Source organism: Artibeus jamaicensis, unplaced genomic scaffold, assembly GCF_021234435.1.
Source record: "Artibeus jamaicensis isolate MK-2021 breed Jamaican fruit bat unplaced genomic scaffold, CSHL_Jam_final scaffold_754, whole genome shotgun sequence".
Lineage (NCBI taxonomy): Eukaryota > Metazoa > Chordata > Mammalia > Chiroptera > Phyllostomidae > Artibeus > Artibeus jamaicensis.
In genome coordinates, this window is record NW_026522054.1 from 7089774 (window position 1) to 7104411 (window position 14638).

Here is a 14638-nt window from a genome sequence, read left to right on the forward strand (position 1 = left end):
CAAGTCACATGTCCACACTGGCTTTACAGGACATCTGAGCACGTGTAAAGAAGGCACTTTCAGTCATGACATGGAGCACTTTCTTTATGTTTGTCTCATCCACTTCTCACCAAGAAACAGGACTGGAGCCCACGGTTCTTGTCATTTTTATTATGAAGAATTCAAGCTTTAGAGAAGTCGAGTGTGACATTGCTTTAGGTCCTTTAAGACATACAAAAGAATGTTTTTAGTGGTGCCATGTTGTTCTTTGATTATTTAAAGAAATAACTGCCAAGGACCAACATGAATGATTATAATCACCCAAGTCTTTTTTGTTTAAAATACACAGTTACTGGTCCAGCTAAAATACTTCTTTACCCAGCCTCCCTTGCAGCTAAGCGTGAGTACAGGTTGAATTTCTGCCTAGTGGGATGTAAGCAGCACTTAGCGGTACTTCCAGGAAGTGCCTTATAAAGGGCCAGGCCTTGTCTCCCCGTCCTCCACACTGCTTCCCGGCAGTGATGGCAAGAACTCTAGCAGCTCTTTTGGAACATGAGGACTTGGGGGATAGTAGCTGGAAGGAACCAGGTTCCTGACAACTCTGGGGAGCTGTTGTGCGAGCCTTGGATTCTGAACTTCATTTATGAGAGAGAAATAAATGTCCTGTGTAAGCCTTCCTTGTTACTTGCTATTCTGGTTTCTCTGTTACATGCAGTGAAATCTAATCCCCTGAAATACAGTTCTGATGGGGAAAATGCTGTTCATAAACAATTTGAGTTTTCCAAATAGGAAGTCAGACCAAAAAAAGTTTGCCCCACTAGCAACATCAAAACAAATCAGAAAACACACGCATTGCTCTGAAGAATCCAGATCTTCCTGCTCCGAGGAATGACGGGGATAAGTCAGGAAAACCTAGAAAGGCTCTTGTTCGTTTGGGTGACAGTTCCTTGATCCAGCCTCTCCCCTGGATCTGAGCAAAGAGTGACTTGGATCATGGGAAATGTACTACACGGTCATCACTTTGCCAGCATTCACTTCAACGGATACCTTTTCTTTCACTGGGGGTAAGAAGACAAGCTGCCTCTCCACCTCTGGGCAGGCATACGGGCCCGACGCAAACGCCACTGGACAAACACGGGCAGGGCGGCCTGCGAAGTCTCCAAGTGTCAGCCCTATCTCTCCCCAGCACTTACAGGACTGATATCTGCCAGCGTTATCACGCAAAACATATTTACCGAGGCCCAAGGAGCTGCATCTGCCCGCCCCTCTGCAAAGGGGCGATGACATCAGAGGCCGTGTCACAAGCCCGGGCTGAGCCGGTGTGCGGTTTTACCCACTGCTCTGATCCCCTGACCCCTCAGCCCGGCAGCCTTCCCGGCTCGGCTCAGCCCAGCGCCTCTCCACCTCTGGGTTAATCATTTCTTTACCACTATCTGCCAAGAGTTCTTATCTGTTTTGCTGTCACTTTATAACAGGGTCCCCTTATCAACCTGCGTAGAGTCATGTGACCCCACCGAGCCTATGAAAAGTTTCCATTTTTCTAATTAGATACCATCGGGAAACTGGATGTGTGGTTTACGGCAGGTCACGAATGCTAAAAAAAGTACAGAGTCCAGGGAGAGACTTACTTGGAACTTTCTGAATTCTTGGATTTTTTTTTTTTTTTGCTTCTTTCATGCATTCAGTATGGGTCATTGTGGTCAGCTGTGTCCTCTCCAAAGTCCACCAGATTTGACGAGCTGCCCTTTTCCTTAAGCCCAATGATTTCTGCTGTGCACCAAAGGACCACCTGTGCTTCCACTGAGAATGTCTTCTGGTGTGGATTCGGGGGGGTTACAGGACTCTCTGAAGCACAGGCGTGCACCCGCTGGTAAGTAAAAGTCTATTAACTATCTACTGATTATTGGCTTCTTACTTGAATATGTGGTATTTAATCTCGCTGATGCTTTTACTATTGTCACCGCTTTCCCACTGTTTATTGAAAGCACACACGCCCGTCTGTATCCCACATTTATCTTTCCTGAAGTTCAACAAAAGCAAATGGATATTTCAACTCTTATTTACTATATGCACTATTGTTGGATATAATTCTATTAGCCTAAAATAGCTGGGGAAATATGTCCATTTCATCCCTGATATTTTCTGAGACTTTGAATCAGAAACAATAAGATAAAATTTGAACTTGAAATAAATTAACCATATGCCCGATCGATCGTTGATCAAACTTAACCGCATGGCTTTCAAACATTCGTGAGGTTTCGGGCCATACCACAGCTCCCTGTCTCATTCATAGCGTATACCATAGAAAAACATTTGTTTTTCTGGCAAGTAAAAGTCATACAAAAAAACCCACAAACAATCCTTAGTTAAGGATTACTGTCTGTCTTGTTTTTATAAGTTTGAGTAAGCCCATAATGATAATTTTCATTTTTAAAAAAGTCAAGAACTTGTTAATGTCTCAGCAAGAACGCACTGGATCGGCCCGAAAGCCGGGGACCAGAGGGGATCGAACCCCAGAGGTCTGCAGTGACCGGCCTCTTGGGGGTCCAGTGCCTCTCCCCGCCCCGGGTTTTGAAGGCCTTTTCCTGGGCTCTGTCCTGGGCGGCCCTGCGCTCGGGCCCCAGCCTCTGCCGGCCCAGGAGGACCGCCGAGCCCGGGCGCCCCCGCCCGCTGCCCGGAAGACCAGCTGACCCCACTGAGCGCAGTGATTGCTTTTTTATGGGCGCACTACACCCGGGAGTGTATCAATGAGGAAATGGTTACCAAAAAGACGTCCTGTACTTAGGAAAACGAACGCCCGGGATTGGCACGCAGGGCGCACGGGGGGATCGATTGCCCGGCAGATAAAAGAAGCTGCGGGCACAGGAACGGGGCTGACAGGGGAGCACCGGACCGTTCCAAGTCGCTTCCGCGGGAGAGACAAGTCCCTGCAGGCGGCGGCCGCGAGGGGCGATCTGTGGGCTCGGCCTCGGGGGCGCGCGGGGAGGGCGAGCTCAGCCGGGGACGCGAGCGGCGCGCGCGCGGGGCGGGGCCGCGAGACCACACACGCGGGTCGCCGGGCGCAGCGCTCGGGCCGCCGGGGGGTTCCGCGGGGTCAGGGGTGGGAGGAGGCGCGCTTGCATTTCCCTCGACTACCGCCACCCGCGCCGGAGCGGCGGGGGCGTCCGTTCCCAGCGCGCGGAACACCTGCTGCTGGGGGGTCGGCTGGCGGCGGGGCCCGGGAACGCGCGGGACGTCCGCGGGGCCGGGAGAAAGTACCGAGGGAGGCGCCCAGCCAGCCTCCCCAGCACCCTGAACGTGTAACCCCGGGGTCCGCTCGCTTCCCTGCGCCGGACCCCGGGGGAACAAAATTCCAGGCCATTTCCCGGTAAACTAGGACTTCTTGCCGGATCTTGCGCGCAGCCACCCGCCCCTTCCCGGCCCGACACACTCCGCCCCGTTCCCTGGTATTGCAGCCCTACGGGTGGTTGAGATGTCCCGAGTTGGAACCTCTGAGTCACCCAGAGGAGGCTGCTGGCAGAGCCCATGCGTCCCCGGGGCAGCCTCGGGGCAGACTGGGGAGTCCATCAGTCCCCGGTTCTTGGCTGGACAGAGTCACCCAAAGGGCTGACTGAGAGGAAGGGGGCCAGTTCGGAGTCATCAGACTGAACAGTTGAACCCAAGAGGTGGACCCCCGTGGCGTTCTGACTCCCGGACTGCGCTCGGACTGCCCAGGGCTGGCCCACTAGGCAGAACCCCTGGCCACAGCTGTTCACAGTGTCTGAGGACGCCTGGCAGCGTTGAGATGGGACAGGGGACGGAGCGGTTCTCAAAACTGAGCCCAGGGTACAGAGGGGCCGGTCAGCATTGCGGACTCCACATTAATTCCGTGTGTCTCCTGCACGTGGGCCTCTGTTTAAAAGCTGTCTCTCTGGGTCCCTGCTGGGCACGAGGGTGCCCTGCTTCTTGGTCCCCTTCACCTCCTGGAGTCTCTTTGTATTGCAAGGGCCAGCTCTGGGAAGCCCTGTGCCCATGAGACGCTCAGTGGTGGAAATCGAGAACCTGTGTGTCACCCTTAGAATGACAGTCGCCCAGGCTCTGGCTACTGGAAGCTGAGCTCTGCCACCCCCTCTCCTTCCCAGCCCAACACCCGCCGGTGCTTCCGGGAACCTCCGCCCACAGCTGGGACTCGAGCTAAAGGGTTTCTTTAGCGCCTCTCTGAATAAACGGAAAGGTTTGTGGAGGAAGGGAGGACAGAGGCCTGGCAATGCTTTTCACTTGACCCTTTCACCCAGACACCCCGTCTAGTGTTATCTGGGACTCAGCCTTGAACTTGAGCCCAGCCAGAGAAGGGCCCTGGGAAGGCCGCCACCTGGAGGCCCAGCCCCCACCAGCACCCCCAGGGACTGTCCTCACAGAGCAGGAATCAGCCCCGCCCCCAGCCCAGAACCTGCCGCAGGGTAAAGCTACTTTGGGGGGCTGCCAGACCTCACTTGGCCCCTTCTTGGAACAAAAACTTCCCAGAGAAACCCAGCTGGCTTCCAGGAACTATGGGGGTTAGGGGGGCACTGTGGTCTGGGGAGACCCAGAGAAGAGGTGAGCTCTGACCAGGGAGCTTGTGCAAACCTGGGGGGCCCATGAGGACCGAAAGTGGCCAGACACATCCCTGACGGCCCCGCTTCCTAAGCCTTGGGGGAAGCTGTTAGGTGTGCTTTGGGCGAGTGAGGAAAAGACACAAACCCAACTTCTCAACTCCAAATGCCCTGACCACAGAAGGGCGGAGGCAGCCCGGCGAGCAGTTTCGGCTCGGGGGAGGGGCTGGTCCCTGAGGACGGGGAGCACTCTGGCCAGACAGTCACCTTAGTCAGCATCGCGGCCCAAGGGCCCCCTCCGGCCAGTTTCCCGGCGGAGCTGCATTTGGGGGAGATCAGGGGAGAAGAGGGAGTGACGAAGAGCAGAGCTGAACCCCGGGCATCGATGCTGCTATCCTGGTTTGGTCAGGTGAGCCTGTATGGTTGACTTTGTGAAAACCCTGTTTTACTGGGGAAAGCGCAACAGAAAGGTTGAGCGCTTTACCCAGGGCCACACAGCTTGTCAGGAGAGCAAACTGCAAACAGAACTCGGGATGTGAATCGGAATCTGAGGCGCTTGCTCTCTCCTCGAAGGGGCGCCTTACCCCCCCCCCACCTCACTGCCACGAATGGGTTTCAACCTAAAACAAGTGGCTGGATTCAGACCCTCTTCAGAAAGGCATTTGGGATTAAGAAAGGGATTCGTCCACAGCTCCTTATCTCCCTGTTCATCCCACAGGGGAAATGAGACTTGAATCCCCCATAGGTGGGCCCCAGGGTGGGGACAGCCCTGGGTGCTCTGGGGCCCAGCAGGGCGGGATGCAGTTTCAGTGGCACGGTGGCAACAGACAGAGCAGGAGAGGACACGAGGAGACAATTCAGTGCCTCTGAGGGTTGTAATTGGCAGGTCTGAGGATGGCAGGGACCCACTCGAAATGAGTGACTGCCCTTCGAAAGAAGAGGACTTGCCCCTAAAGAACCAACCCGAGGTCCCCAGGGGGATGGGACAGGGAGAGGTCCTGTTAGTGCCACCACCCTTTTCCTAAGCACTGGTGACGAGTCTGGGTGTGTCTCCAGCAGAGCCATGCGGGTCCCAAGCCTGCCCGCACTCTCCCTCGGTGCTCCCCCCAGTCTCTCCATCTGCATTCCAGACTCCGTAGCTGGCGCCCCACCTGCTCCCAGGGTCCAGAGAGGACCGCCCCCCACCCCCGTCAGGTCCCCTGAAGTGACTTCCCAGTGTCCAGACCGGAAACCTGGGGGAAAATCGAAAGGACTTGCCCCCACCTCAGGGCACAGTAGCCACCGTCTGAGTCACAGATGCTGTCTGTAGGTCAGAGGGGAGTGGACGCGCCCCTCCCCAACCGCACCACCCCAACATGTCCCCAAGTACTCGGAGACCGTGCCTCCCCAGGCCCTGCCAACACCCACTGTCCTCGCTGCCCAAGAAGGACCCCGACTGCTCGATGCCACAGCTTGACACCTGTCATTGTACAACTTTCAGACCCAGCGACCCTAGGCTTGGAACTCCCCGGGCAGCAGCCCCGAGTGACCCGCCATTAGCAAGTGTTCCCTCCGGCATCTTCCAGTCCAGCCGAGCTCTGGTGACCTCGAGGCGGGAACAACCAGGCCAGGTTGAGGAGGGGCTTGGGGGACGAGGGGAATGGGACCCCAGGGCTCCACTGGCTTCACTGAGGGCTGGATGGCCTGCTGGTGCCACGGTGGCGCTCCAGACGGCCACTCCTTGTCCCGAGGATGAGCGGGTGGCCCCGGTTCCGGGTTGGAGCCAAGGCCGATCTCCATTTCAATCAGAGAGAGGAAGAGGGGGATTCAATTGGACCGCCGTCCGGACTTGTGTCTCCAGCCACCCATCTCCCCGAGGTCCCTCAGAAAGTCATGGGAGTCCCCAAGGCGGGAGGTGCTGGGCCCCTGGGCGGGCACAGGGCGCCCGGGAGAAAATAAAGCGGGAAAGTGCTCGAGGGAAGCCTCTACCGGGAGCCGGGATCGCCAAAATCCAGGCCAAACCTGGATCCAGGGATGGACAGGGCCGGGCAGGCGCGGCCAGAGCGGCGCCCCCCGGCGCGCGGACAGCGGCCCCGCGGGCCGCCGCATTCTCACAGACGGTAGAAAAGGCTTGTTTTGTCTTGTTTTTTAAACAAAGCAGGGCTTCTCGCGTATTCAAGTTCATCTCTTCAAAGCCTCAGCCAATACGACGTTCCTTGTAATTCATAGATTTGAGCTGCAATTTAATTATTTACTTAAAATCTGGTGTGGGGGACTCCGCGTGGGGGACGTGAGGGGGTCAGACAGCCCGGCGCCCCGCGCTTCGCAGCGGACTCCGGAGCTCGTGCTGAACTTCATTTTTGGAGAAAAGCGAAGCCCTTCTCTCGGGCTTTTTGAGTGGAAAGGGCGGGTCAGTTAGGCAAGCCCGAGGTCCGGGCGCTGAGAAGCCGCCTCTTCTGGAGTTTCTGGTTAGAGATTTTCCGGCGGGGGGGGGGCAGTGGAGGAATCTAGACTTGTTTTTCTGGGGCTGAAAAAGTAGACACATGCTATGAGAAAAGCAATGCATTATTCTGGTTTCTCGAAAAACACCAAAAAGTAGGGCACCGAAAAGAAGCTTTAGGAATTGTTTCCAAGGATGTAGATTCGCGCAAGTCTGGTGGGGGCGGGGGTCCGGTGAGGTCCCCCCAACCGCGGGGCAGATGCGTCTTCCACTCGCGTCTGCGGCAGCCTGAGTTGGCGGAGCCCAGGACACTTGAACCGCCGCTGAGGACCTTGACGTCGTGTCCCTTTGCAGCCGTCGGCGTTCAGGTCAAGGGCAGGCCGTTCCCCGAGCTGCGGGCGCGGTTGAGAGCCGGCGGGTGGGGAGTGCGAGACCCTCTGGGCGGCGGCGCACGGCCTGCGACGCGGAGCCGGGATAAAATATGCCAGGACCGCGCTCCCCGCGCTCGTCCAGGCTGCCGGAGCCTCCCCGAGCCCTCAGCCTTTATAATCGCAACCGTCAGTCAACGCTTTCGGCCCGCGGGAACCCCGTGGAGGAGCCCTGGAGACCCCCACCCCCGCCTGGTCAGAAAGAAGGCCGGGGAGGGGGGCTGCCCCAAGCGGGCAGGCGCGCAAGGAAGACCCTCAGATCCAGCCCTAGGCCTGTGGGTGTCTGAGCTTGTCCCCACCAACGGGCGGCGTCCCGGGGGAAGGGGGTGCCTTGTCCCTTCAAACCGGTGTGTGCATCTGCCGGGCAGCCCAGACCACACCGCCCGGCCCCGCCCCGCCTCTCGGCCTCCCCGTCCTGCTCGCCCTGCGGCCTCTGCCACCTGGACCCATTCCCCGGTGACAAACCCAAGGCAGCGCCTGCAGCGCGGCTCCTCTCCAGCTCTCGTGGGGAGGGTGTTCTGGGACGCCCGGACTCAGCACACGGCACAGGGCAAGTGGGTGCCCGGTTCTGGACGTGGGGTGGGGGGACACGCAGCGGCATGGAGGGCTCAAGGGACCAGAGGTAACGGGTCACAGGAGCCTGGCGGAGGAAGCCAGCCACCGCCCCTCCCCCTGCGTCGCCTCGGGGCCAGGACTCCACTGCTGAGAGACCCAGGAGACCGGAGCGCGTCCTGTCCTCTCTGAGCAGAGCCGGCGCCAGCAGAAGAGCCCCCATCCCCACCGCGCCTGGCCCGATGGGGGAGATGGGGAGGGATTCCGAGGTCACCTAGGGCATCTGGGTGGGACTGGCCCTGGTCAGCAGGAGGCCTCCTGCGCCTTCGGTGCTCCTCGGTTTTGCTGCCCACCAAGCGGGGCGTGGCCTGCGCTGGACCTTGGGCGAAAGCCGAAAGCCCGGGGCCTCTCCCCCTTCCCAGGGCTGCGCACGGTTCTCAGGCCGGATCTTTAAAACCGGGGCCCCAGCCCTGCTTGCTCCTGAACGCCCCTCGCCCCTTTCTTTGAGTGAGGAGGTCAAGGAACGCCAGCCGGCCTTCCATCCCCAACGGCCCCCATCTTTGGGGGAGGGGCCAAGGTGCGAGGGCGCACGGGCTTGGCCCTGAAGGTCGCTCTGTGTTAGTCCTGAACACGAAGCTCTCCAGGGCTGGGTCGGCCCTGCCTGGAGTCCAGACGCCGCGTTCGGCCCTCACCATGGCTCTGCGCCTTTCCACTCTTCCCCCTCCTCCTCCCGCCCCTCCCGCCAGGGGACCCGGCTGCCAGCACGAGTTGGGGAGGCAGCCTCGGTGCCCCCACAAGCTCTCTGATGGCAGGGGAGGGACCCCGTCCTAAACTAAGGCTTTGCGCCAAACTGATTTGCTGATTTTCAAAGTTCACCTGAATCCACAGGCAAAGCCCTGATTTGGGGCCCTGAAATTAATCCCTGTTCTGAAATATATATATAATTTTGAGTGATATTCAAAACAAGTAGTCGTGTACTGAAAATGGGCCGACATACCAGGAAAGTTCGAGCATCTTAATCACTAGTCGTGGCAACTCCAGCGCACACGCCCCTTTGCAAACTGTACAGCGCTCCCCCCCCCCCCCCCCCCAGTTTCAATGTTTCCATGAAACCTGAGGCTGCGACTCAAACCGAAATTTCAGTAAATTGTGACTAGATACCCAGGAGCAAAGCGGCCAGTCGGCGCAGAGGGCCGGCGCCGGCCGTCGGAGGCGCGCGCGCGTGGGTGGGGAACGACGCTTCCCTCGCCGAGTGCGGTCGTGCGCAGCGGAGGTCTGAGCTCTCTCCGTGCGCCGCACACCGCCCGGCCGTTCGAACCGAAGACACGCAGATCTTTTGAGATTCGAACCCACCCCCACTTGCGTGGGCTCGGGCCATCACCCGAGTCCCACCACACACTGACCAGGAGGCGTCTCCCAGGCCACCAGGAGGCTCGAACAAACTGGCTGCATCCCGCCGGGCGGGATCTGGAAGCCCGCGAGAGGGGCTGAGCCGGTGGCCGAGGAACTCGCCCAACAGACGCCCCATTAAAACTTTGGGCAGTGCTGGGCCTCTGGGCCTCCTGCGGCCCGGCCCGCTGCGAGACACCGCAGTGGACGGGGATAGCCCAGGCTGACCTTTGCGTCCTACACGGGGCGCAGTTCCACAAAACCTAGGAAGCCCTGTCGCCAAGAAAATCTCGAGTTGGGGTGCGGGGCGGGCGGCGGGGAGGCGTCTTTAAGTGAGTAAAGGAACTGAAAGAGAGAAACGGGGGTAGGTGTTCCTACGATTTCCGGCAAGTGAGGGAACTCTCGGCGGCGGCGTGGCTGTCCCCTCCGTGAGCCGAGCTGCTCCGCCACGCCAGGGCGCCGGGGACCCGCGCGGACTGAGTCTCTGGGAAGGAGCCTGGAGACCCTAGCGAGGCAGTGAGCTCTGCTTTTGAAAAGAGCGGCCAGCTGAATGCAACATCTTTCCCCTTTAGATGGTTGAATAGGGTGTTTAAACCACCCCCCACCTTCAGCCCCTCACCGACGTACACACGAGGGCGCACCCCACACCCCATCCCTCCGCTCCCCCTCGGCTCACGGAAATCGCAGCCCCGGCCTTCCAGCCGCCGCAGCTGCATTCAGACAGAGGTCGCCTCTCGCCCGCTGTAAGACCCGGAAGCATCCCGGTCCCCCGCCCCGGGCCAGGGTGCGGTGGGAGGGGGGTTAGGCGGGGTGAAGAGGTTGGGGCTGGCGCGGGGACTGGGGCGTGCGCCGCCTCCTCATTGGCTGGCGCTTGGGGTCCGACCCGAGTCCGGAACCCGAGTCCCCGGTCACTGTCATCAGCCCTCAGCGCAGGCTCCCCTGCCCCCGGCCCACTTACCTCCCTTCTCCCCCTGGTCCCCTCTTCCCTTCCTGCACCGCCACCCTCCGGGCTGCAAAGAGCTGCCCTGGGACCCACGGGAGGTGTGAAGGAGGCGGGAGAGCGAGGCTGGAACTTCACACTCCACACTTGTGACTGCGCGCGCCAGGGACAGGGAAGGGGCGGAGAGGAGAGAAGTGCAGCGCGCGCCGGAGAGACCCCGGCCGATCCAGAGCTCGGAGGCGCAGGGAGGGTGAGAGTCGCGGAGCTGATCCGAAGCAGAGACCGCGGCCCGGCTGTGCGGCGGCACGTCCGCCCCGCTGCCCGTGCTGCAGCCCCGCTGCCCCGCACCGAGAGCTCGGCGCGTCCGGATCCGCGCCCCGGGCAGCTGCGCCCTAGCCGCCGCCGCCGCCCTCGCCGAGCCGAACCAGCGCGCTCGGGCTCCGCCGGGTCTCAAGACCTCTGTCTCCTCCTCGCGGCTCCGGGAGGCTCAAAACTGCGGTACTGGACGGAGCACAGGGGTCCGGACTCGCAGACCCGGAGGAGGCGGAGGCACACTCCAGCGAGCGGGCGGGCGAGCGGACCCCCGGCACCCTTTCGTTCTTACCGCCGGAGCTGAATCTGTGGTCGCGCCCAGGCGCGAGGCTTCCTCACGGCCACCAAGCCCCTCTCCCCGCCCGCAGCCACCTTGTCATGCTGCCTAAAGTGGAGACGGAAGCCCTGGGCCTGGCTCGATCGCATGGAGACCAGGGGCAGATGCCGGAAAATATGCAAGGTAAGCGGCGCGGCGCTCCGGCTCCAGCGGCCGCAGCGCCCGGACTCCTCGCGCCTGGTGTGGCTGGGCAGCCACGCGCGGGCGTCAGGCCCCCTCTCCAGGCGGGCATAAAAGTTCCTGGCTCTAGAACCATTCGGGGCGGGGGGCACGTTTTCCAAGTAATGCCTAATTAGGCGCTTCTAATTCAGAAGACAGAAGCTTCGAGGGCTCCGGCCGCCCGAGTGGAGGCTTCAAGCTCAAGGTAGTTGAGAATGGAAAGGAGTGAGTCACTGGGAACTCGAGCAGGCTCTCGGTCCCCGGAATCGGTGGGGAGGTGACCAGTGCGCTGGTGTGGAGGAGCGCAGTGTGCTCAGGAAGGTCCCCCGCGGAGAGAGAAGGTGACCGCGACAAGGCCTGTCTCGGGCGTTAGAATGCGGATGGACGCCCCCGGGGCCCGGGCAAGCTCAGAAGAGCGGGCAAAACTGAAGGACCAGACGTGGCCCTGACCCCATGCTCTGCGCGAGCCCTTCTGGAAGGGGTACGGGAGGGTGGGGCCGTGGAGCCTCACACCTGGTCGCAGCCCGAGAGCTGGGGCACATGTTGGTCCTGTGTATTTCTCCCGGCTCCGGATCGCTAACAAAAACAGCGGCTCTCGCTGGCTGCGTTTCTACCGAATTCCCAAATCACGACTCTGGCTCTGGCTGCAAGAAGCCCTTCAGAAGTTTGCCGCAGTGGCCCTGGGCCCGGCAGGGAACAATGAACGCTCGGAAGAGTTATGGGTCTCCATACTCGCCCCTGCCGGCGCGCTCGCAGGATGTACGGGCAGGCCAGCCTGCGATCCCTGAACGCTTCCTGCCGTCCCCAGAGCGAACTTGAAAGGGCCGGGAGGTTTCGGGAGCGCAGTTCAGGGCTGGTGAGCTCACCGCTCGGCGGCGCTGAGGAAACCGGCGGGCGGGGGCTGGGGGCTGGGGGCGTTGGTGTGCGTCCAGCCTAGGGTCTCTGCGATCCTGGGGTCCCTCCAACCCTCCAGGAAGGGCTGTGGAAGTCCCCTGGGCTGAGGCCCCTGGGACCAACGTAGGGGAACCGGGTTGGCCCAAAGTGGCCTTTCGTGGTGGTCCCCGGGGTCCCCACGCAGTGGCGGCTTGGGGGCGCGGCGAGGAAAAGCCGGTCTGCCGCCAGGGAAGCCCTCTCTGGGGACCCTCAGCCGCCAGCTGCCGAGGGAAGAGGATTCCTTTGGGCGACCGTGAGGCCGGCACGATTTTTGAGTCCAAAAGGGAAGTTTCTGCTTCTCATCCGGACTCGTGTGTTTCCGAGGGACCCATGCAGACGCTAGAGTCTGAAGTTTGAGGGGGAAATGGGAGGAAAATACTTAGAACATTTTCTTTGTAAAGTTTGAGAGGGGCGTTCTTGACACGAGTTTCCACCCCAAAGCAGAGCGGTCATTTTCCCTGCGCCCCGGGCTCCGGAGGAGCCGCTGGCCGCCCGCCCTCACGCTTAGCCTTGGGCACCAAAGCGCCCGCCCAGGCTTCCTCTAGGCCACACGCCCGAGAGGAGCCCATCGGGACGCGGACCCCATCCCCACATTTGCTCTGGGTTTCAGCCTGCGACGCGCCAAAGTCCGAGGCGAGGGGAGAGCGGGCTGCACAGCGCCGCGCGCCCAACTTCGGGGGAACTTCTCCGAGGGCCTCGGAGGCCCCAGCTTTCCAAGGCCCCACCTCCCCTCCACTTTCTCAAGATAGGGACTTCTTTGTCGCGACAGATTCCGTTCTCCAAACGCCCTCCTGGGTTGCACCGCCCGGGGGGCTCTGAGAGACACCCGGGTGTCACACAAAGGCGTCGGTCTCTCTGCGAGGCTTCCGTGTTTGAATTTTCCAAGAGTGTCCCCACGCCAGGCCCGGCCTTTTCGGTGCAGGGTTCCCACAGTGGCCTCCGAGTCCCCTGGAAACGGCGGTCTCTCGCGCCCCTTATGCGAAGTTGGCCTTAACTTTTGGCAGGCAGGGGGGTAGGAAGTTCCCGGCGTGGTAAAGTACACTTTTTCTCCGTCCCTAAAACCTGCCGCAGACGCTGGTCACGAGCTTTAGAAAACATGGGGCTGTGTCGAACTTCTCCAATCTTCCACCTCCCCGAACCCCAGGTTCTCAAAACCGGGGGCCACCCGCTTCCGACAGGGACTCAAGCTGGCACCCCAGAGGGCCATGCCAGGCTGGGGGCTTCTTATTTCTGTCCCCGGAGCCCAGCAGCTGGCTCTGCGGGAACACTTTTCCCCCAATTCGCCCCCGGCAAACTGTGCCTGACTCCAGGTTAAACCCCAGCCCAGGGCTCTGAGTTTGCTGTGCTGGGTGCCCCGCCACCAAGCTCTGCCCCTTCCCGCGGCCCCTTCCGGGGCCCACAGAATCCTAGTAGGGAAAAAAGAAAAAGAAAAAAAAAAACAGAGAGAGAAAGAGCAAATCCTGGCAAGGAGGCCACTAAGGAGACGGAGCGGCCAGGTATTTGGAGATGGGGGCGGCCACCTCTCTTTCCTTTTTGGTAAACAAATCAGGAAACTTCGGCTGGGTCACCGGTTCCCCATCCCCCTGTACCCCGCCCCCTGCGAATGCCACTGATTAACTTAAAACAAACCCAGCCGGTGTTTGCGCGCCTGTGTTCGCGGAGGTTGAGCAACTGTGAGAGGCTAGTCCGTCCCGCGGGTTCACAGGACGGTGCCCGAGGGCGCGCGACCCGTGCGGGCCGCGCAGACTCGGAGTCTCGGGCAGGGACTGGACCAGGTACGGTCTGGGGCCGCTCCGGCCACTGCCCTTGTGGGCACGGACAACCCACCTCCGCCGAGCGAAGGTGCTCAGCGCGGCGGCGGGGCTCGTCCTGGAGAGGCGGTCGCCCGAGCCCCGCAGTGCGGCCCGCGGCCTCATTTCGGGCTGACTGGAACAGGGCGGTCTCAGGGTGTTTATATTTTGCAGTAACGATCGAAAAACAGGTGAAGTTCATGCCAGGACTTCCGTGGCTGGGACGAGCCCAAACCCTCCAGTGTCTCTTTTTTTTCTTTTTTCCCCACCTCCCTTCTCGCGCCTTCCCTTTTCCCTTTTACAGAAGATTTTCAGATGGGCAGCGAGGAGGGTATCCGCATCGGGGAGACCCGGTTTCGTGAATCCCCACAGCCCTGAACTTGGAGGGGGGCTGGCTGTCGGGGAGGGGGCTGCCCAGACCCCGGTTTCCGGGGTCAGATTGAGTTTCTCCGCCAAGGGCCAGCAGTGCCTCGTGGCGACGTGCGGGCCACGAACTTCCTCCCAGAGGGGGGAACATTGGGTGTGCTCGTTTCTGTCCCTCGGGCAAAGGTGACATTTGTTGGAACTTTTAAGGAAGTTGCAAAGAAATCCGAAACTGTTAGTTGGGCAATTCCTCTCTCTAGTTGGATGGGTCGCATTGCCGGCGTGTGTTCCACCGAGGTCGGTGGGTAGATGTTGGAGACATTGGAGTCATTTTTAAGTTTAAAAAGGTATGTGAACTGCACACTCCGGGGTGCCAGAGAGTCTCTACCTCCACTGCAGAGCAGGTCTCTAAAGAACCCCGGGCAGAAATGATTGTTACATTGTATCCTCCCTCGGTGTTCGCCCA

General features: G+C 60.3%; 1 protein-coding gene across 5 annotated transcripts in view; it reads left to right on the plus strand.

The window, feature by feature from the left end:
• The first annotated feature begins 1547 nt into the window (after nt 1-1547).
• The window catches only part of NR5A2 (nuclear receptor subfamily 5 group A member 2), an 81985-nt gene continuing 68894 nt past the window's right edge, over nt 1548-14638 (plus strand). Inside the window, exons 1-2 of one of the 5 annotated variants that reach the window (XM_037160874.2) lie at nt 1548-1849; nt 10913-11050. In XM_037160874.2, the coding sequence (XP_037016769.2) occupies nt 1786-1849; nt 10913-11050 (202 nt within the window). In that variant the 5' untranslated portion in view covers nt 1548-1785. Of the gene's footprint in view, nt 1850-10685; nt 11051-13245; nt 13795-13836; nt 14520-14638 lie in introns of those variants that run through there. The other 4 variants (XM_037160871.2, XM_037160873.2, XM_037160870.2 and 1 more) reach the window with 4 other exon arrangements.